The 25,324-nt window shown below is 42.8% G+C and overlaps 1 protein-coding gene across 1 annotated transcript; it reads right to left on the bottom strand.

Moving 5' to 3' along the window:
- On the bottom strand, positions 1 to 23,981 carry LOC105701904 (arfGAP with SH3 domain, ANK repeat and PH domain-containing protein). The gene is made up of 15 exons (XM_023433277.1): positions 23,879 to 23,981; positions 15,556 to 15,810; positions 13,646 to 13,731; positions 12,170 to 12,326; positions 11,821 to 12,085; positions 10,729 to 10,956; positions 10,432 to 10,654; positions 10,165 to 10,345; positions 9,810 to 10,085; positions 8,478 to 8,597; positions 8,209 to 8,419; positions 7,839 to 8,120; positions 7,565 to 7,731; positions 2,238 to 2,483; positions 1 to 1,029 (listed from the first exon to the last, which is right to left on the bottom strand). Exons 1-14 carry the CDS (start codon positions 23,888 to 23,890, stop codon positions 2,244 to 2,246), a joined length of 2,703 nt encoding a protein of 900 aa, XP_023289045.1. The 5' UTR covers positions 23,891 to 23,981; the 3' UTR covers positions 1 to 1,029; positions 2,238 to 2,243.
- Positions 23,982 to 25,324: the final 1,343 nt, after the last annotated feature.

Here is a 25,324-nt window from a genome sequence, read left to right as displayed (position 1 = left end):
AAAGGAATTTTCATCTTCTATAATTACAAGGTAATTGAACGAATTGTAGGATTTGAAAATAACAAAGACAGCCCAAGAAGGAAGGCTGGAGGAAGCATTACATTTTCATATTCATCATCCTCCGATACAGATGACCTCAAAATCTCGTATTTCTCTACTAAATCGATCATCTTGGACTTTCTTGAGCTTTTTGGCGTTGGGGACGTCGACGAAAGTGTATCTACCCTTCTGCACTTTTCAAGAAAAGTGTAGTACCTTCATTACCCTCAAGTGTAGAAAGTGCAGTCAACGCGAACAAACCTAATATCGATATCATAATAGAGGGTGCCATCATCGCCTCGTTCCCGGTTCCTGACAATTGCTGATTTTTTAATACAGTTGGATGTGCATACTGGGAGACATCAATGCCTTCCCATCCTGCACAGGCGATGCCGTATCTGCAGGGGAGGCATTCATGTCCGCCACTATACTCACACGGAATGCAGATCTATTTAAAATCGAACGAGCCAGTCGAGTATTGTAGAGTATCGATAGTCCTCTTTAATCGGGAATTTTTCTCACCTCGTGATTGATAACGCGCACCGTCAAAGGTGCGCCTTACGTGCCGGATTATTCCTAACGTTTTTAATTCACCGTTAAGCTCGATACACTTGAAACATGCATAATATATATTCATCTTGCGGCATTTGATGCTAAAATTAATTAATATAAGTCCTTTCAGTTATCAGATAAATACTCTTCAGCCGCGCTGAAATATTACATATCACACATTACGTCTGGATAGTGCTCATTCCTTTCCCTTCAAAGTAGGTTCTTTGAGATTAAATCATTACGCATCTCCAGAAGAGCCCAACTATCTCGTCGATAGCGAATAAGGAAACCTTCTTACGTATCTGGCGGGTGAGTTTTGCAGAATTTTAGTAGATTGCTGGTAGAGTCGAGGAGCGAGGTCTCGCCGATAAGGGATGGTGCGCTTCGATTTATCGCCACTTCGTTGGCTTTTGTACGCTGCGACGACCACCGTTGACACTAAAAATCAATGTTTCTTCCTTAAACGTAAGACATCGATAAGCCTAGCCTTTTCATTCTCCAGAATATCACAAAGAAAAAAAAAAAAAAAAGATAGGGAATTCCAACATCCAGCCGGAAATTGATTTTAAGGTGAAGTGAAACCCCCTTCAAATCAGGCGATTCGATTACAACACTTTTTTTTAAGGGTATTGGATCAAACTGTCCGAAACTTTGTCACATGATTAGTGATCATCTAAAAATTGCCCTGACACATTCAAAATTTGAATTTTTGAAAAAAAATTGTTTACCTAAGCCGAGATCAGAACCAAAATGGCGTCGAGATCTCATATTTCGATCCATATACAATTATCGAAGGCTCTGATATGAGAAACGAAAGAGTCAGGACAATTTTGCGACAGTTTAGTACACTCTGGTAATCGATAAACTCGCATTTGAACGGGATAAAGGCAAAAAAAGTGTTGTTTGCGCTTCTATGCTAAAACTATGGAAATACGAGGTCTCGGAGGGGAATTTTAGTTGACATGGAAATCACAGATGGCGCAGCGGGTCCCTCCGCAGTCAATTAGGGCCTCAGAAACCACGAATCCAGGGGATTTCTGGAGTTTTACATCAATTTATTTATAATTATTGTATGAAAAACGACAGGTGAAGTACGCCATTTAGTAAAATACCCAATATAATGCGACCCAGCTGTCAATATAAAAACGAATGTCGGCAACATAGGCATTTAGAAAAATCTTCTTTATCGACGTCGATCAAGTTCCTCGACGTGTTTCACTTCACCTTAAATGTAGCGCAAAATATGGGAGAAATTCCCTTTTTTTAAGGTGTTTTCTACTCGGGCCATTGTCATAGTAAGATCTGATTTTTGTATCTGATGATTTTTTTACTGTTTTTCGGGTTAACAAGGACAATTATTGTATGAAAACGACAGGTGAAGTATGCCATTTTAGTACAATACCCAATATAATGCGACCCAGCTGTCAATATAAAACCAAACGTCGGCAACGTAGGCATTTAGAAAAATCTTCTTTATCGACGTCGATCAAGTTCCTCGACGTGTTTCACTTCACCTTAAATGTAGCGCAAAATATGGGAGAAATTCCCTTTTTTTAAGGTGTTTTCTACTCGGGCCATTGTCATAGTAAGATCTGATTTTTGTATCCGATGATTTTTTACTGTTTTTCGGGTTAACGAGGACTCACCGGGTGTTAATCTTGCAGCATGTGCACGAAACTAATCGGGAACATTCCTCTTCTTTCCGGCGCCCTTTCCAGCGCACCTTCCATCCAATTGTCGTCGTCGGTCTGCTCGTTCGTGACGACGATGACCTCGCCTTCTCGAAAGGAAAGCTCATCCTCGTTGTCCGCTTCGCAGTCGTAAAGGGCTCGACATCGCTTTAGACCGTTCAGGTTCGTCGACATTGGCTGGAGGGAATAAAACGAATACGGCTGTCCCAATAGGAAGCATTAATGTTACACACGTACGGATACGATATTCGGTTCACCCGACCGGAAGGTGTTCATCTTCGCGTTGGATTTACCGGAAACGCGGATCCCGCCGATGCGTGGAATCATATCGACGAATGAAATGTCATTCCCCTAGTAGCACAAAATATTTCTCCTATATTTTCTATATATTTAACGAATATCCTACCTTTTGTAAATATTTGCAAAATGTTTGCTTTAGAATATTACCTCTAACGAGCTATCTCGCTGAACTAATAACATGCCGCTNATTTTCAAGAAACATTTCAAATATCTTCGAATAAAATGTACATGAAATGTTAAAAGATCTGTCGCTTGAGATATTTAGCAAAGATTACAAAGAAATATTTAGAAATTATTCTATGCTACTAGGGTCCATCCGGCATTTCGAGACTAGAAACGCAAGACTCGGTCTTTCGTCGGGTGAATAGAATGGGTTGGAAATTCTAGACGCATCTCTTCCTCCATAACAATGTTAATGTATGTTAAGGTGAAGTGAAACCCCCTTCAAATCAGACGATTTGAATACAACAATTTTTTTCAAGGGTATTGGATCAAACTGTCCGAAACTTTGTCACATGATTAGTGATCATCTAAAAATTGCCCTGACACATTCAAAATTTGAATTTTTGAAAAAAAATTCTTTACCTAAGCCGAGATCAGAACCAAAATGGCGTCGAGATCTCATATTTCGATCCATATACAATTATCGAAGGCTCCGATATGAGAAACGAAAGAGTCAGGACAATTTTACGACAGTTTAGAACACTCTGGTAATCGATAAACTCGCATTTGAACGGGATAAAGGCAAAAAAAGTGTTGTATGCGCTTCTATGCCAAAACGATGGGAATACGAGGTCTCGGAGTGAAAATTTAATTGACCTGGAAATCACAGATGGCACAGGAGGTTCCTTTGCAGTCAATTACGGCCCCAGAAAGCATGAATCCAGAGGATTTCTGGAGTTTTACTTCGATTTCTTTATAACTATTGTACGAAAACGACAGGTGGAGTATGCCATTTGGTACAATACCCAATAAAATTCGCCCCAGCTGTCAATATAAAACCAAACGTCCGCAACGTAGGTATTTAGAAAGATCTTCTTTATCGACGTCGATCAAGTTCCTCGACGTGTTTCACTTCACCTTAAGTTAACAGAATACCACACATTCTCCGGGTGCATATCGAGACTGTATTCTAAATTCAATTACCATCCAGTCTAGAATTTCCAACTGGACAGAAATCTCATGCCAGTTATATATAAACAGCTTATCATATCCATTAACTCTGTAAAACATTGTCACCGCGCGAAGACGGGGTAAGTAAGACATGGTCGGAAATGAAAAAGCACCATACAGGCCATGCTGAAATCAACGTAATGAGGAATTACAGGAAAACAAGAACCCCTCTAGAATGAACACAATGAAAGGAAACTTTGGCAGCGCGCAAGTGATGCATACAAGAAACGAGTCCCGGATTTGCATAAAGAACGGAAACGTTCATCAGGTTCATACGCTGGGCGGAACTAAACGAAAGGCATGGAAAATGGACCCTTTTTTTTATGCCGACTATTGTCTCGTTGGTCTCACCGAGATGGAGATATCTGACTCGAACTTATTCCAGATTCTCCAAAGTTTCCAAAGTTTCCGACATACGTGAGAGTTAAATGAATGGACGAACAGCACGACTGACCATGCGGAGCGTCGTTACTCTTGAAAGTACCACATTGAAAGTTTCTCTGTTGATGTTACCCGGGAATTGTTAGGGTGCGACCAGAAGATATTGTCCGCTCGCAAGTATGTCCAGAAATTTAATAAACGATATAATTTTAATTTTTAACAATTTATAGGTGGTTTCAAGCGTAACTCCGCTGTACTATGGGGGTGGCAAGTGTTTACCAGATTCAGGTTTGGGAGCATAGATGAAGGCTCCTCGGCGTAGCTCGCTAGTCTGGACCGGTCCCTTCGCTGTACCAACAACCGTTAATAACAAACCATAAACCACTATTGACTTCCAAATGCATGCCATCGCTTATGTACCCGTTTTTCAACAAGCTTCGTTCAAGCCCCGAACACTTAACCGGCCCCGGTCGGTGTACACGCTCTGTACATGGGATTGCGTTGCTTTTGGATTAATTTGGACTTTTAGAAAGACAGATGTCTATTGATAGTACATCTAGAATGAGTTTAAATAGGCTACATTGTTGCGTTGTTTTTGCATTTGCTTTTGCATTAATTTAGACCTTTATAGAAGGCACTAAAGATGTCTGCTGATAGCACACCTAGAATGAGTTTAAATCGTCTACATTGTTGCGTTGTGTGATGACGATTTTGCTTTTGGGTTAATGATGATTAAATAAAAAAAAGCTCTTTATAAATGACACTAAAGATGTCTACTGATAGCACATCTAGAATGAGTTTAAATAGGCTACATTGTTGCATTGTGATGACGATTTTGCTTTTGGATTAATTTAGACCTTTATACAAGACACTAAAGATGTCTACTGATAGCACATCTAGAATGAGATTAAATAGTCCACATTGTTGCATTGTGTGATGGTGATTTTGCCTTTGGATTAATTTAGACCTTTACAAAAGATACTAAAGATGTCTACAGATAGCACAACTAGAATAAGTTTAAATCGTCTACATTGTTGCATTGTGTTATGACGATTTTGCAATTTTTCGGTGCCAATGGATTCATTTTTTTTACGGTGATTGCATGAAATAGGCGTTTTCGAAACTTCGTATCACTAAAGAGGAAATGTAAATTAACTTTGCTTGAAATTAATAGGAAATCGTGTCGCTCTGCTTTGTGACTACCCAGACAGCATAAAATATTCATAGAATATAGAAAAGAAGTTGGAAAATATTCCTCATGTATATCCGAACATTGGAATGATATTTTAAGTACAATATTAGATTATGTACATATGATAATGTTTCCCAGATATAGTCTAAATATTTAATGTTTTATATATATAATATTGGTTTAGCAATGTCATTTGAAATATGGAATACTATTCTATAAATACTACCAGTGTTAGAAAAGGTTTGTAATATAACATTGAAATACTAAGTTAACAATTATTTTATACATTTTTACATACACCCTTATTTAAAAAAATCAAAACATGCTAAATATTTCATGGGATAATAATAATATATTATTACTTCATTTTGAATACACATACGTGCTCCAATACTTTAAATTTATATTCCCTGGGTAAGTACTTTATTTTTTGCAAAAGTAGGTGCTTATGTTTCAATTTTCAATAATTTATCTCATCAAACGTTGACACTAATTTAAAAATAGAATACTGAAACATGAACCTTTTGTATTTCTATTTGCATGGCAAAAAATATCATTCAGATATGTATATGACATGCTACTTCTCATGTATAAGTATCAATTCCATGTTAATACAATATATCGTAAAATATATTTCGAAAATAAAAAACTGAGCAAAGCTACATTTATCCCATGTTCAGAAAATGTACATAGCACATAAATCTATATCCTATTAATATTGAAATATTTTCAAGAATATTCTATGTACCTCTGTGCTATGTATTTGTGCTGTCTGGGTATTAGGACGTAATGAGATGTTTACGAAATTATATTTATACGGGACGGGATTATAACAGCATTAGGCAAGAAGTTCGGAAAAAAAAAAGAATGAAATTAACTGAACCAACTCGGTACTTTTTAAGGATCAGGAGAGATAGCGAAGGATACAAATTCCCACGATACAAGTGATTAGTATTAAATGCACAAGCTCTTCGAACACCGATAGGGCAAACTAAAGGGGAAAAGGATGAAACCTAAACTAAATGCCACGTCGCAAAAACAGAAGTGTATCCGGTTATTTTGATCTGCCGTCAGCGTAAAACTTAACATATTCGATCCTTAAGGTGAAGTGAAACCTCCTTCAAATCAGTCGATTCGAAGACAACACTTTTTATTAAGGGTGTCAGACCAAACTGTCTGAAACTTTGACACATCACTCCTGATCATCTAAGAATTGTCCTGACACATTCAAAATTTGGATTTTTTAAATAAATTTGTTAACTCAGCCCAGACCAGAACCAAAATGGCGTCGAGCTATCATATTTCGATCAATATACAATTATAGAAAGGCTCTGATATGAGAATCGAAAGGGTCAGAACAATTTTACGACAATTTAGAACACTCTGGTAGTTGATAAAATCCCATTTGAACGGTACAAAGGCAAAAAAAGTGATGTATGCGCTTCTATGCTAAAACGATGGTAATACGAGGTCTCGGAGTGAAAATTTAATTGACCTGGAAACCACAGATGGCGCAGGGGGTCCTTTTGCAGTCAATTACGGCCCCAGAAAGCATGAATTCAGAGGATTTCTGGAGTTTTACTTCGATTTCTTTATAATTATTGTACGAAAACGACAGGTGGAGTATGCCATTTGGTACAATACCCAATATAATTCAACCCATCTGTCGATATAAAAACGAACGTCGGCAACGTTAGCGTTTAGAAAAATCTTCTTTATCGACGTCGATCAAGTTCCTCGACGTGTTTCACTTCACCTTAAATCCGAATTAAATGGGAGCGTGCCGGTGCAATAATGACCAACCAAAGTCGATACGGTAATTATTGATTCGGACAGTCCGCTCCCCTAGGGAAATAAGATTTTCCCAAGAAGGTTGAACCTTGAACAATCTCAACCAGCTGGAAACAATCCAGGCCAGGCTACAATGAAAAACGTTAATTATTCCTCGAATAAATAGGAATTCAACCGAAAGTAACTCCGACGTCTTGTGATGTAAATAATAAATTGAATATAAATTATACGTACCCTGGCCTAGAACCAGTGAACAATTGACAAATCTCAACCCTGACCGACTCAACAACCAGATCCAACGACTGCGCATACACGTTAAGCCTTTTCCTTCGCTTGAATTCTACGGCATTGTTTGGTCGAGTCCGAAAGGGGTCCAGCTTTTCTTCCCAGCTGTATCGGCTGGCAATTGGGGAATCCAGTAATGCGATAAGATTCTAGGGTTTACCTTTCTGGGAGGTGGTACGGGGTTCCCCAGGCCGTGATCGGAGCAGACGGAACTGAGGGATTCGCTGCTTCTGCCGTTACTCAGTCTGGACGAGCTGACCCCAGAGGGTGCAGGAGGTGGTGGGTTTCGCGGCCTTTGCAGGGTGGAACTATTCGTTTTGTCCATTCCTTGTGCAAGCGGTAGGTAACGTGAGAACTTGCTGCTAAGTAACCTCTGTGCGATGCCGACCTAAAGTCGGGCTCTACCGTTCTAGGGAATAGTCAGAGCGATTTACCATGACCGGTCGAGGAGTCGCCGCTTGGGGACCTCTTGTGATGCTGGCTGTTCAAGGCATTCAGCGAATGCGGCAGAGTGTGCAAAGTGTGACCGGCCAGGATGGGTTCGCTCGTTGTCCGGCTGTGAGAAGACGTCGCCAGAGTAGCCGAGGACGGCAAGGTCCCGTAATGAGACGGGGGTATTCCACTTCCTGCCGTTCCCGGGGGTGGCGGAGGAGCGACTCTCTTTTTCAGGGATCCGTGGATGTTCACCGTAATGTCTGGCGCCATCGGAGACGGGACTGTTGGAAGAAATATAGAAGAGAAGTTAGCGGAACATCCGGATGGCGAAAAACGTGGATGGGGTCGACGTTCATCTTCGCGACCTACCGACAACGGGTTTCCTCGACTGTGGAGGTGGTGGCGGAGGCATCTGCTGCCTGTTCGATGTCGCCCCAGGTGAAGATCCGCTCTGCAAACTATCGCAAGTGCTGCTCCTACTGCGCAGAGTTACGGGAGAGTCTCCCGAGCCTGTTCCACCGCCCCCGGCGTAGGAAGGAGGTCTACTCCGGGACTTCTTCTCGGGAGTTAAACACCCGTTCTGCGGGAATAACAGCAATGAACGACTCCGGGAATTATTTCCCAACCGAGTCACATACCCTATCCTCGATGATGGTCTCGTCGTCTGAGAAATCAGTGGAGCCCTCGTCGTGCGAAAGGTTCCAGTCGATGTTAACGTTATCGAACAGCGTCTTCTGTCGTTGTAGAGCGTGGCTTAACTGAAATAACGATTACCAAATTACCATTATCTACTCCGATCGACTCTTACTCGAAATGCGAGAAAGAACAAGGTGGAATGATCACATAAGGTGAAGTGAAACACGTCGAGGAACTTGATCGACATCGATGAAGACGATTTTTCTAAATGCCTACGTTGCTGACGTTGGTTTTTATATTGACGGCTGTATCGAATTATATTGGATATTGTACCAAATGGCATACTCCACCTGTCGTTTTCGTACAATAATTATAAAGAAATCGAAGTAAAACTCCAGAAATCCTCTGGATTCATGCTTTCTGGGGCCCTAATTGACTGCAGAGGGACCCCCTGCGCCATCTGTGATTTCCAGGTCAATTAAATTTTCACTCCGAGACCTTGTATTCCCATCGTTTTAGCCTAGAAGCGCATATAACACTTTTTTTGCCTTTATCCTGTTCAAATGCGAGTTTATCGACTACCAGAGTGTTCTAAATTGTCGTAAAATAGTCCTGACCCTTTCGATTCTCATATCAGAGCCTTCGATAATTGTACATTGATCTAAATATGAGCGCTCGACGCCATTTTGGGTCTGGTCTGGGTTCTGATCTAAGGGTATTAGGCCAAACTGTCCGAAACTTTGACACATCACTCCTGATCATCTAAGAATTGTCCTGACACATTCAAAATTTCGATTTTTTTTTTAATTTTTTAACTCAGCCCAGACCAGAAGCAAAATGGCGTCGATCTCTCATATTTCGATCAATATACAATTATCGAAGGCTCTGATATGAGAAACGAAAGGGTCAGGACAATTTTATGACAATTTAGAACACTCTAGTAATCGATAAACTCGCATATGAACGGGATAAATGCAAAAAAGTGTCGTTTGCGCTCCTATGCCAAAACGATGGTAATACAAGGTCTCGGAGTAAAAATTGAATTGCCCTGGAATTCACAGATGGCGCAAGAGTCTCGCCGCAGTCAATTAGGGCCCCAGAAAGCACGAATCCAGAGGATTTCTGGAGTTTTACTTCGATTTCTTTATAATTATTGTACGAAAACGACAGGTGGAGTATGCCATTTGGTACAATACCCAATATAACTCGACCCAGCTGTCAATATGAAAACCAACGTCGGCAACGTAGGCATTTATAAAAATTTTCTTTATCGACGTCTATCTAGTCCCTCGACGTGTTTCACTTCACCTTAAAGTACTCGATTACTGTTTTACCAATTCCTTGCAGGTGTGGTGTCCGACTTCTTGGGCAATGTCCAGCGGCGTTTTGTCCTGTTTGTTCCTCAAGGTCGGATCCGCCCCAGCTCTGAGAAGCAATTTCATGGCTTCCGCTCGGTCGTGCCTCGCGGACAGGTGGAGGGCAGTTTCCCCGTCGACGGTGGTTCTGTCTATGCCCCCGGTCGGCATATTCTGCACAAGGAAGTCGACGATGTGCAGACTACTGCCCATTTCTCGCAAGATCGCCAAGTGCAGAGCCGTCTCGCCCACGTCCTGGAATAATTCCATTCATCGTTCGACGTCCATAAATCAGGGTCTTGGCGTCGGATGGTGCAACTCGAGGAGGTCTTACCGACGTGGGCAGAGGTGCCGCGAGGTCCACGTTCTCGGCGTAGACCTGTAGAAGCTGCTGAAGGTCGCGGTTATTGACGGCGTGTTCCAGATCCGAGAGCAAGTCGCGCTCGTCCGCGCAAGTGTTCATGACGTACCTCTTGTCGACGTACTTCGCTCTTATGAACTCGTACCTTTCTTCCCTAGAAGTGGCCGCGTGAACCATCAGAGAGGAACGAATTATCGCGCCTAGGATTCGCATTTAATTAGATTTTCTTTCTCCACGTACATGGTCGACGTCGGCGAGGGCTTCAGATTGTGATGTAACGTCGCCTCCATGACTTCGTTGAACGCCTGATTGGTCATGTAACGTGCCAGCAATAGTTGCGCCGTGCCCACGTTGTCCAGGGTGAGAGATTGTATTCTCGATATGTGCACCCCGAGGTCCCTGTGGATACCGCTGCACTCTATGCAGACGATTATCCCGAAATTCGTGGACAACCAGGTAGCATCTGGGTTAAAAGAGGAGACGTTAAACGCCATACCGTCCATCGATCGGCCAATGTTCGGCTACAATTTCACTTACCGTTTTGGGAGGAACAGTCACAGCACTGGTCGTTACCGGGTAATCGCATAACGCAACGAATCACAGCTTGTTGAAGTTCGACTAAGCTGGGATTACCCTGGCCCGCCTCTGCCTTTCCACTCGCGTCGAATGCCCTTAAAAGGGCTCGCTCTTTGCAATTCACGAGGACGGACATCCAGGCCCGTTGATCCGCCTCGTCCTCGGCTTGGAAATGGTACGTTCGGTTATCTAGGGGCAAGATAAGAAAATGCGATTACTCGCGCTAATGTTATCAAGGAAAAATCCCGGAAAATTCTCGGACCTGGGATTTAACCGACCAACCTGGTCCGAGGTATTAAGGTGAAGTGAAACCCCCTTCAAATCAGTCGATTCGAATACAACACTTTTTTTTAAGGGTATTGGACCAAATTGTCCGAAAGTTTGACACGTGACTCGTGATCATCTAAAAATTGTCCTCACACATTTAAAATTTGGATTTTTTGAAAAAAAATCTCTTAACTTAGCCCAGACCAGAACTAAAATGGCGTCGAGCTCTTATATTTCGATCAATATACAATTATCGTAGGATATGATACGAGAAACGAAAGGGTCAGGACAATTTTACGACAATTTAAAACACTCTGATAGTCAATAAACTCACATTTGAACGGGATAAAGGCAAAAGAAGTGTTGTATGGGCTTGTATGCCAAAACGATGGGAATACGAGGTCTCGGAGTGAAAATTTAATTGACCTGGAAATCACAGATGGCGCAGGGGGTCCCTCTGCAGTCAATTAGGGCTCCAGAAAGCACGAATCCAGAGGATTTCTATGGTTTTACTTCGATTTCTTTATAATTATTGTACGAAAACGACAGGTGAAGTATGTCATTTGGTACAATACCCAATATAATTCGACCCAGCTGTCAATATAAAAACGAACGTCGGCAACGTAGGCATTTAGAAAAATCTTCTTCATCGACGTCGATCATGTTCCTCGACGTGTTTCACTTCAGCTTAACCTCGGGTGGTACACAGTGTGGCACGGAATGTGTTAATCGAGGTTTAGGAACGAGGGGCACGTAATAGATAAAATTTCCACACGAAGTACTTACAACTTATGAGGTCGAAGCCCCTCTTGTCGTCAGGTACCAGCTTGATTTGGCACGTCAATAAATTAACCCTAGTAGGCGGTTTGTTCTCATCCGCGTGACAGATGTCCAAGTATCCCTCGGCTTGGACGGCGCATCTCCTCTTCTGCCACACCCTTCTCATCTTCCCCTCGCTTTTCTTCAAAAGGTGGCCCGAACGCGTGACACCGTGTTGCTTGTCACCTTGGAGCTGGTGTAACGAGTACCCAGCACTGGCATTGGCGTTTAGCTGAAGAAAATTCGGGAAATTTAGCGACTGGAGGATCCACCCTGACGAGTCGCGGTCGAATCGTCCGTTTATCTATTCCCCTACTTCTTTGTCGCATCCGGAACTCCTGAGAAGACTTCGCAGCTCCGTCAGACGTCTCCTCTCCTCGTCCTGGGTTTGCCGAATCTTCTGCAGCTTTATGCTCAAATCCGCGACGTACGAGCCGAAGTGCTCGATGGTCTTCAAGCCATCTTGGAAATAACTGCAATAAGAAGGAGAGTAATTGTTACGTCCGTAAGAAAAATCCTTGTAGTAATTAGAGCATATAGTGGCATCATCACGAGACCTCGTACCATCCTGGGAATTTTTCACTTTCTCCGCGTTCTCACGGTGTGCATTTCGCCGCCAAATGTTGGAACCGAACTTCAGAGAAGGGTTGGGTGAACAAGAATATAAAAAACACCCTCGGACGGTACGTGATCTTACAAAGGCATGGTCAGGCCGTACTCGACCTGGCTACCCTTTTGCTACCCTCGCTGCCGAGGTCCTGGGAGGCGACATTTTTGGACATCTCCGCCAAGGAACCAATCACGTAAAATCTTAGAAAAATTTGTATCCCTTCCACAACGCGGCTACATTTTCCGAGACACCGCGAGTCCTTGCGTGGCTCTAAAAACGACACTCTGCCTTTTACAACGAACGAAGGGAGTCCTCGATTCTCAACTAGAACAACGTAACGCGAAGCTGCATCCTTACGCCTTATCCCAGTAGAAGACTGGCTTAAGAACAATTAATCAGAACTACCAGGAGCTGTTCGCCTTCTGACGTGCAGTGCAAAGAACAAAGACCATAAAAAATACCCTTGGACGATACGTGATCTTACAAAGGCATGGTCAGGCCGTACTCGACCTGGCTACCCTTTTGCTACCCTCGGTGCCGAGGTCGTGGGAGGCGACATTTTTGGACATCTCCGCCAACGAACCAAAATTTGTATACCTTCCACAAGGCGGCAACATTTTCTGAGGCACCGCGAGGCCTTGCGTGACTCCAAAAACGACACTCTGCTTTTTACAACGAACGAAGGGAGTCCTCGATTCTCAACTAGAACAACGTAACGCGAAGCTGCATCCTTACGCCTTATCCCAGTAGAAGACTGGTTTAAGAACAATTAATCAGAACTACCAGGAGCTGTTTGCCTTCTAGCGTGCAGTACAAAGAACAGTAGTTAATAAATCCTGCTGGAAAGACCGTTCACCAGGAATTTATTCAGGGTCTTGGAGAAAACGGGTCGGGCATTTGATCCTGGATCTACAGTTTCCACTTCGCGTCGGACTTGACCTCAAAGTCGCCTGATCCGACGTTCGGAGAAGAGAAAATCCATTCTATCATCGGGAAAGACCTCTCCTCCGGATCAACGTTTATTCCCCGGTGCAAATCATCTCTCTGTACGTTGCTCGGAGATTAATTCAATAGTTAACTACTCACTACGCTTCCATACGCGCTGGAAGACCATCATGCTTCATCGAGCACCGGTCCATCGATCAACCAACCATCCCGAAGAAACCCCCCACTGGTACTCACTTCGTTTGCGCGTGGTAATACTCGACGAGATGCTGCAGCAGCTCGATGCCCTTCTTCGTCTTGATTTCGTTCACCTTGATCAGGTACTGCAAGGTGCAAAACGAGGGGGGGATAACAAATCGGCGAGTGGCTGCAGCCAGATGCAATTCAGACGTGTATGTACAGTAGGCACCCTGACATCGGGAATATGGAATGAAACCTATTGGAGAATTTGGTGCTTTTTTAGTGCTATTTTAGCGCTACAACCTGGATTTTAGTGCTCCACCCCTTATACCGAAAATCGGTGGGGGTGCTGAGTGAACGTCCACCCAACACCCCCACAGTATATACTACGTTAAAGGTAAGATTCATGGATACAACGAGTATGCAGCATTTTGGTGCTATTTTAGTGCTTTAGGAATACCCAAGAGACGGATCCGAAACATCACCCCTTTCACCCGAAAACTATCCCCGATCGTATAAGCGCCAAGAGAGAAGAGGTAGAAATAATAACACATTTTACCCGTTCTTCTCTCGCATTATTTTGATGTTCATCAAAGAATTTGTACACACAATTATTTTTTCCTAAGCCTTCTAATTATTGAAATCTGTACGTAGTATACCTATCTCTACGAAACCCGTCAAATTAACGGACTAGCTAATTTCGTAAACAATCCATATATATTTGCTTCGTTGCAGGGAGTGTAAGGCGAAGATGAGAGTGAAAGTTTGCATTGAAAGTGGAGAAATAGAAGGATCTGCGGATAGTGAAGAGGAAAACTTCTTGAAAGGGTGTCGTAGCAAGAAAAGGATGCGCGTTCTTTCTAGACTCCGAGGATGAGAGGACGAGCATTCCAATCGTTTCCGTGATAATTTTTAAAAAAGGACTTTTTACTTATTAATCATTTATTTAAACGTAAAGCCTAGGGTTGTCTAATACAGACTTAATTTGAATAAATCGATTTTTTAAAGAAAATGCGTGTTTTCGTTTATCCGTCAATTTGACGGGTGCTCGTAGAAACAGGTATATAAAAAACGCCCGTAAACCTAGTGTTAAGGTGAAGTGAAACCCCCTTCAAATCCGTCCATTCGAATGAGACACTTTTTTTAACGGTGTTGGACTGATCTGTCTGAAACTTTGACACATGACTCGCAATCATCTAAGAATTGTCCTAACACATTCAAGATTTGGGTTTTTGGAAAACTTTGTTAACTTAGCCCAGACTAAAACCAAAATGGCGTTGCGCTCTCATATTTCGATCGATATACAATTATTGAAGGCTCTAATATGAGAAACAAAAGTGCCAGGACAATTGCACGCCAATTTTGAACATTGGTAATTGATAAACTCGCATTTGAACGGGATAAAGACAAAAAGAAGTGTCTTATTCGCATCTATGCTGAAACGATGGTAATGCGAGGTCTCGGAGTGAAAATTTAGTTGACCTGGAAATCACAGATGGCGCAAGAGTTCCCTCTGCATTCAAATAGAGCATCGATCTAAATCTGGGCTAAGTTTAAATATTCCCCTAATAGCATAGAATAATTTCTAAATATCCCTTCGCAATCTTTGCTAAATATCTCAAGCGACAGATTTTTTAAAATTTCTTGTAGATTTCTTCCTAAGGTATTTGAAATATTTCTTGAAAATCTCAACGACATATTTAGTTTCAATAATTTATAAACATATGAAACAGGTATATAAAAAACGCCCGTAAACCTAGTGTTAACGTAGTATGCACTGTGGGGATCTGAGCGAACTTACATTCAGCACCACCACCGATTTTCGGTATAAGGGGTGGAGCACTAAAATCCAGGTTGTAGTACTAAAATAGCACTGAAAAGGCACTAAATTCTCCAATAGGTCTCATTTCATATTTCCGATGTGGGGGTGCCTACTGTAGAAAACCATAATTCAGACTCTCGCTCACCTCGCACATCTGCAGCTGGAAGAGTCGCCTCTCCTTCTCCATCTCGTCGGCGATTTCTGCAGGGGTGATCTCGGTCCTGATGAGGCCGGCCTCCTTGGCGTGCTGCTTCTTCTCCTTCTCGATCTTCGCGTACTTGGCCTCGTAGTCCTTCCAGGCCTTTTCGAACGGCCTCTTCAGGTCGCCCTTGACGCCCCTCAGGTCCCCCTTCAGCACGGAGTCCAGGGGGAACATGACGATGTTGTTTATGTTCTGCATCTGAAAGCCGTGGTCGCAAGGTCAGCCAGGAAACGAGCCGATCGATCGCCCCAGCTCGGGGAGGAATCCCGCAAATTTATTCAAATCTCATGCATTCCCCAGGAGCCGAGGGGCACTCCTTTCGTCCTCCAGGAAACCGGTACCTGCCCGTTCCCGAAGAGATTCGGAAGGACCCCGGCAGCGAGGCCTTCGACTCCTGGACCCTGGAGGAACCGTTCCTAGGATCGACGCATGGGCGAGTGAAATACTTCATGGGAGAAAAGAGGAACAAAGGAAGGAAAAAAACATCCGTGAAAGTCGACGTCGTCGGCCAAGAAAGAAAGGAGGTCCGACATGGAGGTGGTGGTGAAGAACGAGGTACGAATGCAAATAGCCGGCCTCGGGGAAGAGCACCTTGAGGAAGGAGCCTCCGAGGAAGCGAGAGGGAGACTTTTCCGGTAATTTCCCCGTTTACGGGACGGTGAAGACGAGGAGGAAGGTGATTTACACCGTGCCCGTCCACTGGTTGCCGACACGAGTCCAGGATTTACGAGGACTCCCTACGTCACTGGCGGAAGCAATCGATCCCGAAGATGACTCAAAATGCCTGCACCTTGCGGGAACCCGAGTGGTCTTACGTGTTCGGAGGAACCCCGAAACAAGAAATCGCCAGGTGACCCTGAAGACACATTATGCAAATAGATAGGGAAAGTCGATTACGAAAATGTCAATTAACCGAATTCGGACGACTCGGAGCCTGTCGTCTACATGGATAAGAGACAAGATCGACCGGAACTCCAACGAGGAAACGAAACCCACAGAAGACATTAATCCTGAACATGACTCAGAAGATTGTATAGTTTACCAGGTGAAACGTATTCGGCATCTTCCTAAACGAGGCGCATTAAGGTGAAGTGAAACCCCCCTCAAATCAGTCGATTCGAATACAACACTTTTTTTTAAGGGTATTGGACCAAATTGCCCGAAAGTTTGACACATCACTCCTGATCATCTAAGAATTGTCCTGACACATTCAAAATTTTGATTTTTTATAAAAATTTGTTAACTCAGCCCAGACCGGAACCAAAATGGCGTCGAGCTTTCATATTTCGATCAATATACAAATATCGAAGGCTCTGATATGAGAATCGAAAGGGTCAGGACAATTTTACGACAATTTAGAACACTCTGGTAATCGATAAAAACGCTTTTGAACGGAATAAAGACAAAAGAAGTGTTGTATGCACTTCTATGCTAAAACGATGGCAATACGAGCTCTCGGAGTGAAAATTTAATTGCCCTGGAGATCATAGATGGCGCAGGGAGTCCCTCTGCAGTCAATTATGGCCTCAGAAAGCACGAATCCAGAGGATTTCTGAAGTTTTACTTCGATTTCTTTATAATTACTGTATGAAAACGACAGGTGAAGTATGCCATTTAGTACAATATCCAATATAATTCGATACAGCTGTCAATATAAAAACCAACGTCGGCACCGTAGGTATTTAGAAAATTTTCTATAACGACGTCGATCAAGTTCCTCGACGTGTTTCACTTCACCTTAAAGCGAAGTGAAACCCCCCTCAAATCAGTCAATTCGAATACAACACTTTTATTTAAGGGTATTGGACCAAATTGTCCGAAAGTTTGACACATGGATCGTGATCATCTAAGAATTGTCCTGACACATTGAAAATTTGGATTTTTGGACAAAATTGTTTAACTTGGCCCAGACCAGAACCAGAATGGCGTCGAGCTCTCATATTTCGATCAGTATATAATTAATGAAGGCTCTGATATGCGAAACGAAAGGGTCAGGACAATTTTAGCATAATTTAGAACAGTGTGTTAATCGATAAACTCGCATTTGAGCGAGATAAAGGCAAAAAAAGTGTTGTATGCACTTCTATGCTAAAACGATGGCAATATGAGCTCTCGGAGTGAAAATTTAATTGCCCTGGAGATCATAGATGGCGCAGGGGGTCCCTCTGCAGTCAATTATGGCCTCAGAAAGCACGAATCCAGAGGATTTCTGAAGTTTTACTTCGATTTCTTTATAATTACTGTATGAGAAAGACAGGTGAAGTATGCCATTTACTACAATACCTAATATAATCCGACCCAGCTGTCAATATAAAAACGAATGTCGGCAACGTAGGTATTTAGAAAAATCTTCATTATCGACGTCGATCAAGTTCCTCGGCGTGTTTCATTTCACCTTAAGGTGACAATCAAAGAGGACCAACCACCCAGAATGATTGATTAAAAAAAATATTCAATTAAGCAAATGAAATTAATCTTTTCTAGAGATTGTCCACCCAGAGACAAGCCAGGATTTACCGGAATTCCATTTGGGAAACGAAACTCGCCAGAAGACATTGATCCCAAAGATGAGTCAGACTTTACACCTTATCGGACTCGTATGACCTCATATTTTCGGTCTTCCTAAACGAGACCTCGAGCTAGTATAGAACGAGGTGAACTTCGTAATCTCAAGGAGAAAGAGTCCATAAAGAAGGTCTGGATTAAGGTGAGGTGAAACACGTTGAAGAACTTGATTGACGTCTATAAAAAAGATTTTTTTAAATACCTACATTGCCGACGTTCGTTTTTATATTGACAGCCGTGTCGAATTATATTGAGTATTGCACTAAATGGTACACTCCACCTGTCGTTTTCATACAATAATTATAATGAAATCGAAGTAAAACTCCAGAAATCCTCTGGAGTCATGTTTTCTGGGGTCCTAATTGACTGCAGAAGGACCCCCTGCGCCATCTGTAATTTCCAAGTCAATTAAATTTTCACTCCGAGACCTTATATTCCCATCGTTTTAGCATAGAAGCGCATAAAACACTTTTTTGCTTTTATCCCGTTCAAATGCTTTCTGGTCACTTTTCAAGAGAGTTCTGTCGGTTGACAACATTTTGTTAAAAGTTAATAACAATTTCTGATTATCACCCTTGAGATGCTGGGGTTTCGAGGGGCTCTATACAGTGGACAACAATTCCAGGGGATAGTTCCATGCTTCCTGGTAACTTTTCAAAAGAGTTCTGTCGGTTAACAACATTTTGTCAAAACTTAATAACAATTTCTGATTATCACCCCTGAGATGTAGGGGTTTCGAGGAGCTCCATGCAGTGAAAAAACACCCCGAGAATAGTTCCACACTCCCTCGACCATTTTCAAGAGAGTTTTGTCGGTTAACAACATTTTGTTAAAAGTTAAAAACAATTTCTGATTATCACCCCTGCGATGCTGAGGTTTCGAGGGACTCTATGGAGTGGAAAAAATTCCAGGGGGTAGTTCTATGCTTCCTGGATACTTCTCAAGAAAGTTCTGTCGGTTAACAACATTATGTTAAAAGCTAATAACAATTTCTGACTAGCACCCCTGAGATGCTGGGGATTTAAGAAGCTCTATGCAGTGGAAAAACACCACGAGGATAGTTCTACTCTCCCTCGACCAGTTTCAAGAGAGTTCTGGCAGTTAACAACATTTTGTTAAAAGCTAATAACAATTTCTGACTATCACCCCTGCGATGCTGAGGTTTCTAGGGGCTCTATGGAGTGGAAAAAATTCCAGGGGTTAGTTCTATGCATCCTGGATACTTTTCAAGAAAGTTTTGTCGGTTAACAGCATTACGTTAAAAGCTAATAACAATTTCTGACTAGCACCCCTGAGATGCGGAGGATTCAAGAAGCTCAATGCAGTGAAAAAACACCCCGAGGATAGTTCTAGGCTCCCTCGACCATTTCCGAGAGAGTTCTGTCGGTTAACAACATTTTGTTAAAAGCTAATAACAATTTCTGTATATCACCCCTGAGATGCTGGGGGTTCAAGGAGCTCTATGGGGTGAAAAAACACCCCGAGGATAGTTCTACACTCCCTCGACCATTTTCAAGAGAGTTCTGTCGGTTAACAACATTATGTTAAAAGCTAATAACAATTTCTGACTATCACCCCTGAGATGCTGGGGATTCAAGAAGCTCAATGCAGTGAAAAAAACACCCCGAGGATAGTTCTAGGTTCCCTCGACCATTTTCAAGAGAGTTCTGTCGGTTAACAACATTTTGTTTAAAGCTAATAACAATTTCTGTATATCACCCCTGAGATGCTGGGGATTTAAGAAGCTCTATGCAGTGAAAAACCGCCCCGAGGATAGTTCTAGGCTCCCTCGACCATTTTCAAGAGAGTTCTGTCGGTTNCCTCGACCATTTTCAAGCGAGTTCTGTCGGTTGACAGTATTTTGTTAAATGCTAATAACAATTTCTGACTATCATCCCTGAGATGCTGGGGATTCAAGAAGCTCAATGCAGTGACAAAACACCCCGAGGATAGTTCTAGGCTCCCACGGCCGGTCCTCGTCGGTCTTCATACGCAAAGGATGGACCCCACGCGAGGGACGACGGACCCCATGAGAGGGATGCTGGGTCTCCCTCTCCTCTCTCAGTGGTCCATCTCCGTGCCTCCCTTCTATCCGTCTTCCTTCTTCACAGGTCCGTTGTTCGACGATGAGTCACGGGACGATGCGTTAGCATTTCTCCGGCCCCAGCGGTCCCATTGAATGGAGCCCTCCGTCGACCCCCTCGGGCGTGACCCCTCTCCTTTATTGTTATTCCGCGGAAACGGGATCCTGCCGATCCACCAGCCTGATTGGTCGTCGACGTCCTTACAACGAACTGCAGCGACTACTAAAACACGGACCGGTTGACGAAAGAATTCCCACGGACGCGACGTTAACCGACTTCTTCCCGCCACCGAAGATGACGTCTCGATCTCCACATTTTTCAGAGCTGACGCGACCTGCTTCATCCGTCAACTCGGAAGCTATGACGCTCTTTTTATCCTTTTAGGTGAAGTGAAACACGTCGAGGAACTTGATCGACGTCGATAAAGAAGATTTTTCTAAATGCCTACGTTGCCGATGTTGGTTTTTATATTGATAGCTGGGTCGAATTATATTGAGTATTGTACCAAATGGCATACTCCATTTGTCGTTTTCGTACGTTAATTATAGAGTAATCGAAGTAAAACTCTAGAAATTCTCTAGATTTGTGCTTTCTGCGGCCCTAATTGACTGCAGAGGGACCCCCTGCGCCATCTATGATCTCCAGGGCAATTATATTTTCACTCCGAGACCTCGTATTCCCATCGTTTTGGCATACAAGCGCATAAGACCCTTTTTGTTGCCTTTATCCCGTTCAAATGCGAGTTTATCGATTAACACACTGTTCTAAATTATGGTAAAATTGTCCTGACCCTTTCGTTTCGCATATCAGAGCCTTAGATATTTGTATATTGATCGAAACATGATGGCTCGACGCCATTATGGTTCTGGTTTGGGCTGTTAAAAAATGTTTTCCAAAAATCCAAATTTTGAATGTGTCAGGACAATTCTTAGATGATCAGGAGCGTGTGTCAATGTTTCGGACAGTTTGGTCTAATACCCTTAAAAAAAAGTGTTGTATTCGAAACGAGTGATTAGAGAGGGGTTTCACTTCACCTCAAGGTGAAGTGAATGATACTTAGTGAAGATTACAAAGAAATATTTAGAAATTATTCTATGCTACTAGGGATCATGGGATGAGAGTTGAAGAATAAAAGAATCTATATGTTTATAAATTACTGAAACTAAACATGTCATTGAGATTGTTAAGAAATACTTCAAATATCTTCGAATGAAACCTACAAAAAATCTGAAAAAATCTGTCGCTTGAGATACTTAGCGAAGAATNTGTTTATAAATTATTGAAACTAAACATGCCATTGAGATTTTCAAGAAATGTTTAAATATCTTCGGATAAAATCTACAAGAAATCTTCCAAATATCTTCGAATGCTACTAGGGATTATGGGATGGGAGTTGAAGGATAAAAGAATCTATATGTTTATAAATTATTGAAACTAAACATGTCACTGAGATTTTCAAGAAATATTTCAAATATCTTCGAATGAAACCTACAAAAAATCTGAAAAAATCTGTCGCTTGAGATACTTAGCGAAGATTACAAAGAAATATTTAGAAATTATTCTATGCTACTATTCTATGAAATTATTCTATGGGATGGGAGTTGAAGGATAAGAGAATCGTACCAGGAAGCACTTTCTCGCGTTTGGAGTCACAGGACCTGCATGGATGTCCGGAATTGGTATTTCCGATCGGGAACGATCTCCTGGTATTCGACCGACCTTCCCGATGAGAGGGTCGTGGGTGCTCCCGAGGGAGGACCTGCTGGGATAAGACCGAGGACCTCCGGAAGGACGAGCCAGGAGCGGATCGATTTTCTCGAGGCGTCCCAATAATTATTCTCACCGGGAGAACCGGGACGGAAGGAGAGGCGTGGTCTCCCGGTGGAGGGGAATCTGGGCCAAGGACTTCCGCCCGGCGTATCCCGAGGGGCACCGGAAGTGTCCTACCCGAAGCCACCTCCGGGGGAAACGACGCTCCCCGAGGCTATCCCGAGGGATCTCCCGTCGATCCTGCGCCTGCTCGCTCCGTTTCTCAGACACCGGAAGAACGATATCCGGATTCGAGGTTTAAATCGATGACGGCGCTCCTCCACGCCCCTTCGGCACCGACTGCGCTTCCTCCTCCTTGTAAGGATTCTCTCTGGTTCGCTAAAACCTTGAAGATACCCCGCGAGTGCCTAAAGGAAGTCTATTTTTCCTAGCGCCACGACCTTCCCTAGTAGCACAAAATATTTGTCCTATATTTTCTAAATATTTAACGAATATCGTACACATGAGCCTACGTGCCATGGGAAAGGTTCAAAAGGTCGGAAAATGGGTGCCATATAAATTGACCGATACACAGATGCAGCAACGCCAAAACAGATGCGAAATCTTGCTCGCCAGACAAAAAAGGACGTCTTTCCTGCATCGGATTGAGACTGGCGATGAAAAGTGGATATTTTTCGAGAATCCTAAACGCAAGGAATCGTGGATTGATTTCGGCAAACCATCAAAATCGTCCGCAAGACCAAATAGCTTCGGACGGAAGACGATGCTGTGCGTCTGGTGGGATCAGTAGGGTATCGTCTACCATGAGCTGTTGCACCGTGCTCTGCGTGAAAAACGGCCGGATTATCGGCATAGACGTGACAAGCTGATTTTCCTCCACGACAACGTCCCATCGCACACGTCGAAAATGGTCCGAAAGAACTTGGAGGCCCTTAACTGTTAGGTGCTACCCCATGCCGTTTATTTACCAGACCTGGCTCCGTGCTCGCTGAGCAACACCTCGATTCTTATGAAGACGTCCGACAATGGCTTGATGAGTGATTTGCCTCGAAAGAGAAAGAATTTTTTTGGCGTGGTATCCACCATTTCCATGCGCTTACGTGCCATGGGAGAGGTTCAAAAGGTCGGAAAATGGGTGCCGCATGAATTGCCCAATAGGCAGGTGGAGCAACGCCAAAACACATGCGAAATCTTGCTCGCCAGACAAAAAAGGAAGTGGTTCCTGCATCGAATTGTGACTGGCAATGAAAAGTGGATATTTTTCGAGAATCCTAAACGCAAGGAATCGTGGGTCGATCCCGGCCAACCATCAAAATCGTCCGGAAGCCCAAATAGCTTCGGACGGAAGACGATGCTGTGCGTCTGGTGGGATCAGTAGGGTATCGTCTACCATGAGCTGTTGAAACCTGCCCGCCGCTACCACCAACAACTGATCAAATTGCCCCGTGCTATGAGTGAAAAAAGGCCGGATTATCCGCAAAGACATGATAAGCTGATTTTCCTCCACAACGCCTCATCGCACACGTCAAAAATGGTCCGCAACTACTTGGAGGCCCTCAACTGGGAGGTGCTACGTGGATCCGACACATAACCCCCTTCACCCGAAAACTACCCCCAATCATATAGGCTCCAAGAAAGAAGAGGTAGAAATATCAAAATTTGCACCTTCTCTTTTCGCATTATTTTGGTGTTATTTGTGTGCTCTGTGGATACCCACGATGTCCTTAAAGCACTAAAATAGCACTAAAAAAGCATTAAATTCTCCAATAGGTTTCATTTCATATTTCCGATGTGGGGGTGCCTACTGTACATACATAAGCCGGGGTGTTCGTTCTCCGGATGCTCACCAGGGTTTTCATCAGGGCACTCAGCTCTTTGGTGACGACGGCGAATTTGAGGAAGGCCGCCCCAATGTCCGGTTCCTGTTCCTTCAGCGCGGCATCCCCCAGCCTCTCCAGGGCTCTGCCCAGGTAGACCTCGTTGTCCACGTGGGCTGGAAAAGAAAGGATCATGTAAGCTTCCCTCGATTTACGAGGTTATTTCCAGGGTATTCCAATCCATCCCTACCCAACAACCGGTCCGGGTCGAACACGACACGAGAGGGAAAACGGAAACCCCGAGTCAAGGGATCGGATAACGAGTCGCCTCTAGGGTCTCCACGTGGCGCTCGGATTAACCGGGGATTAACTCCGGTTTCGTATTTAAACGAGGAGATCCGCGTAATTTGAAACACCCACACGGAAAGAGTTTCCGTGAGGACTAAACTAACCCCTAGTAGCATAAAATATTTGTTCTATATTTTCTATATATTTAACGAATATCGTACATTTTGTAATCCACGTGGCAGTTGCATTAACCGGGGATTAACTCCGGTTTCGTATTTAAACGAGGAGATCCGCGTAATTTGAGCAACCCAGACGGAAGGAGTTCCCGTGGAGACGAAATTAACCCCTAGTAGCATAAAATATTTGTCCTATATTTTCTATATATTTAACGAATATCGTACATTTTGTAATCCACGTGGCGCTCGGATTATCCGGGGATTAACTCTGGTTTCGTATTTAAACGAGGAGATCCGCGTAATTTGAAACACCCAGACGGAAGGAATTCCCGTGAAGAGTAAACTAACCCATAGTGGCATAAAATATTTGTCCTATATTTTCTATATATTTAACAAATATGGTACATTTTGTAATCCACGTGGCAGTTGCATTAACCGGGGATTAACTCCGGTTTCGCATTTAAACGAGGAGATCCGCGAAATTTGAAACACCCAGACGGAAGGAGTTCCCGTGAAGACTAAATTAACACCTAGTAGCATAAAATATTTGTCCTATATTTTCTATATATTTAACGAATATCCTACATTTTGTAAATATTTACCAGACATTTGAAATATTTGCCAAACGTTTACTTTAGAATATTATCTCTATAGTATTTATGTAACATTACCTCCATGTGTTTTCGTAATATTTTTCTACCAGATATACAAAACATTTCGTTTCATTTTAATACAAGCATTTTTTAAATATTATCTGCCGAATACATTGTAAACGTTTTAAAAATATTTAAAATCAAATTCACACGTTTTGTTCCCGTAATGAAATAGCGGAACGAAAACATTAGAAAAATTTCTTATGTTTTTTGATACCAGGTGAACTGTCCGATAATAGTCGTGAAGTAAAAAATGTATTTTTATNTTAAAAAATATAATTTCTCTATATGGTTATAAATGATTGAAACTAAATACGTCATTGAGATTGTCAACAAATATTTCAAATATCTTCGAATGA

This window comes from Orussus abietinus, unplaced genomic scaffold (genome assembly GCF_000612105.2).
Source record: "Orussus abietinus isolate OABI.00-Male unplaced genomic scaffold, Oabi_2.0 scaffold569, whole genome shotgun sequence".
In the NCBI taxonomy this organism is placed as follows: domain Eukaryota; kingdom Metazoa; phylum Arthropoda; class Insecta; order Hymenoptera; family Orussidae; genus Orussus; species Orussus abietinus.
Note: the sequence above shows the minus strand (reverse complement) of the source record. Positions and strands in the feature narration are given on the sequence as shown.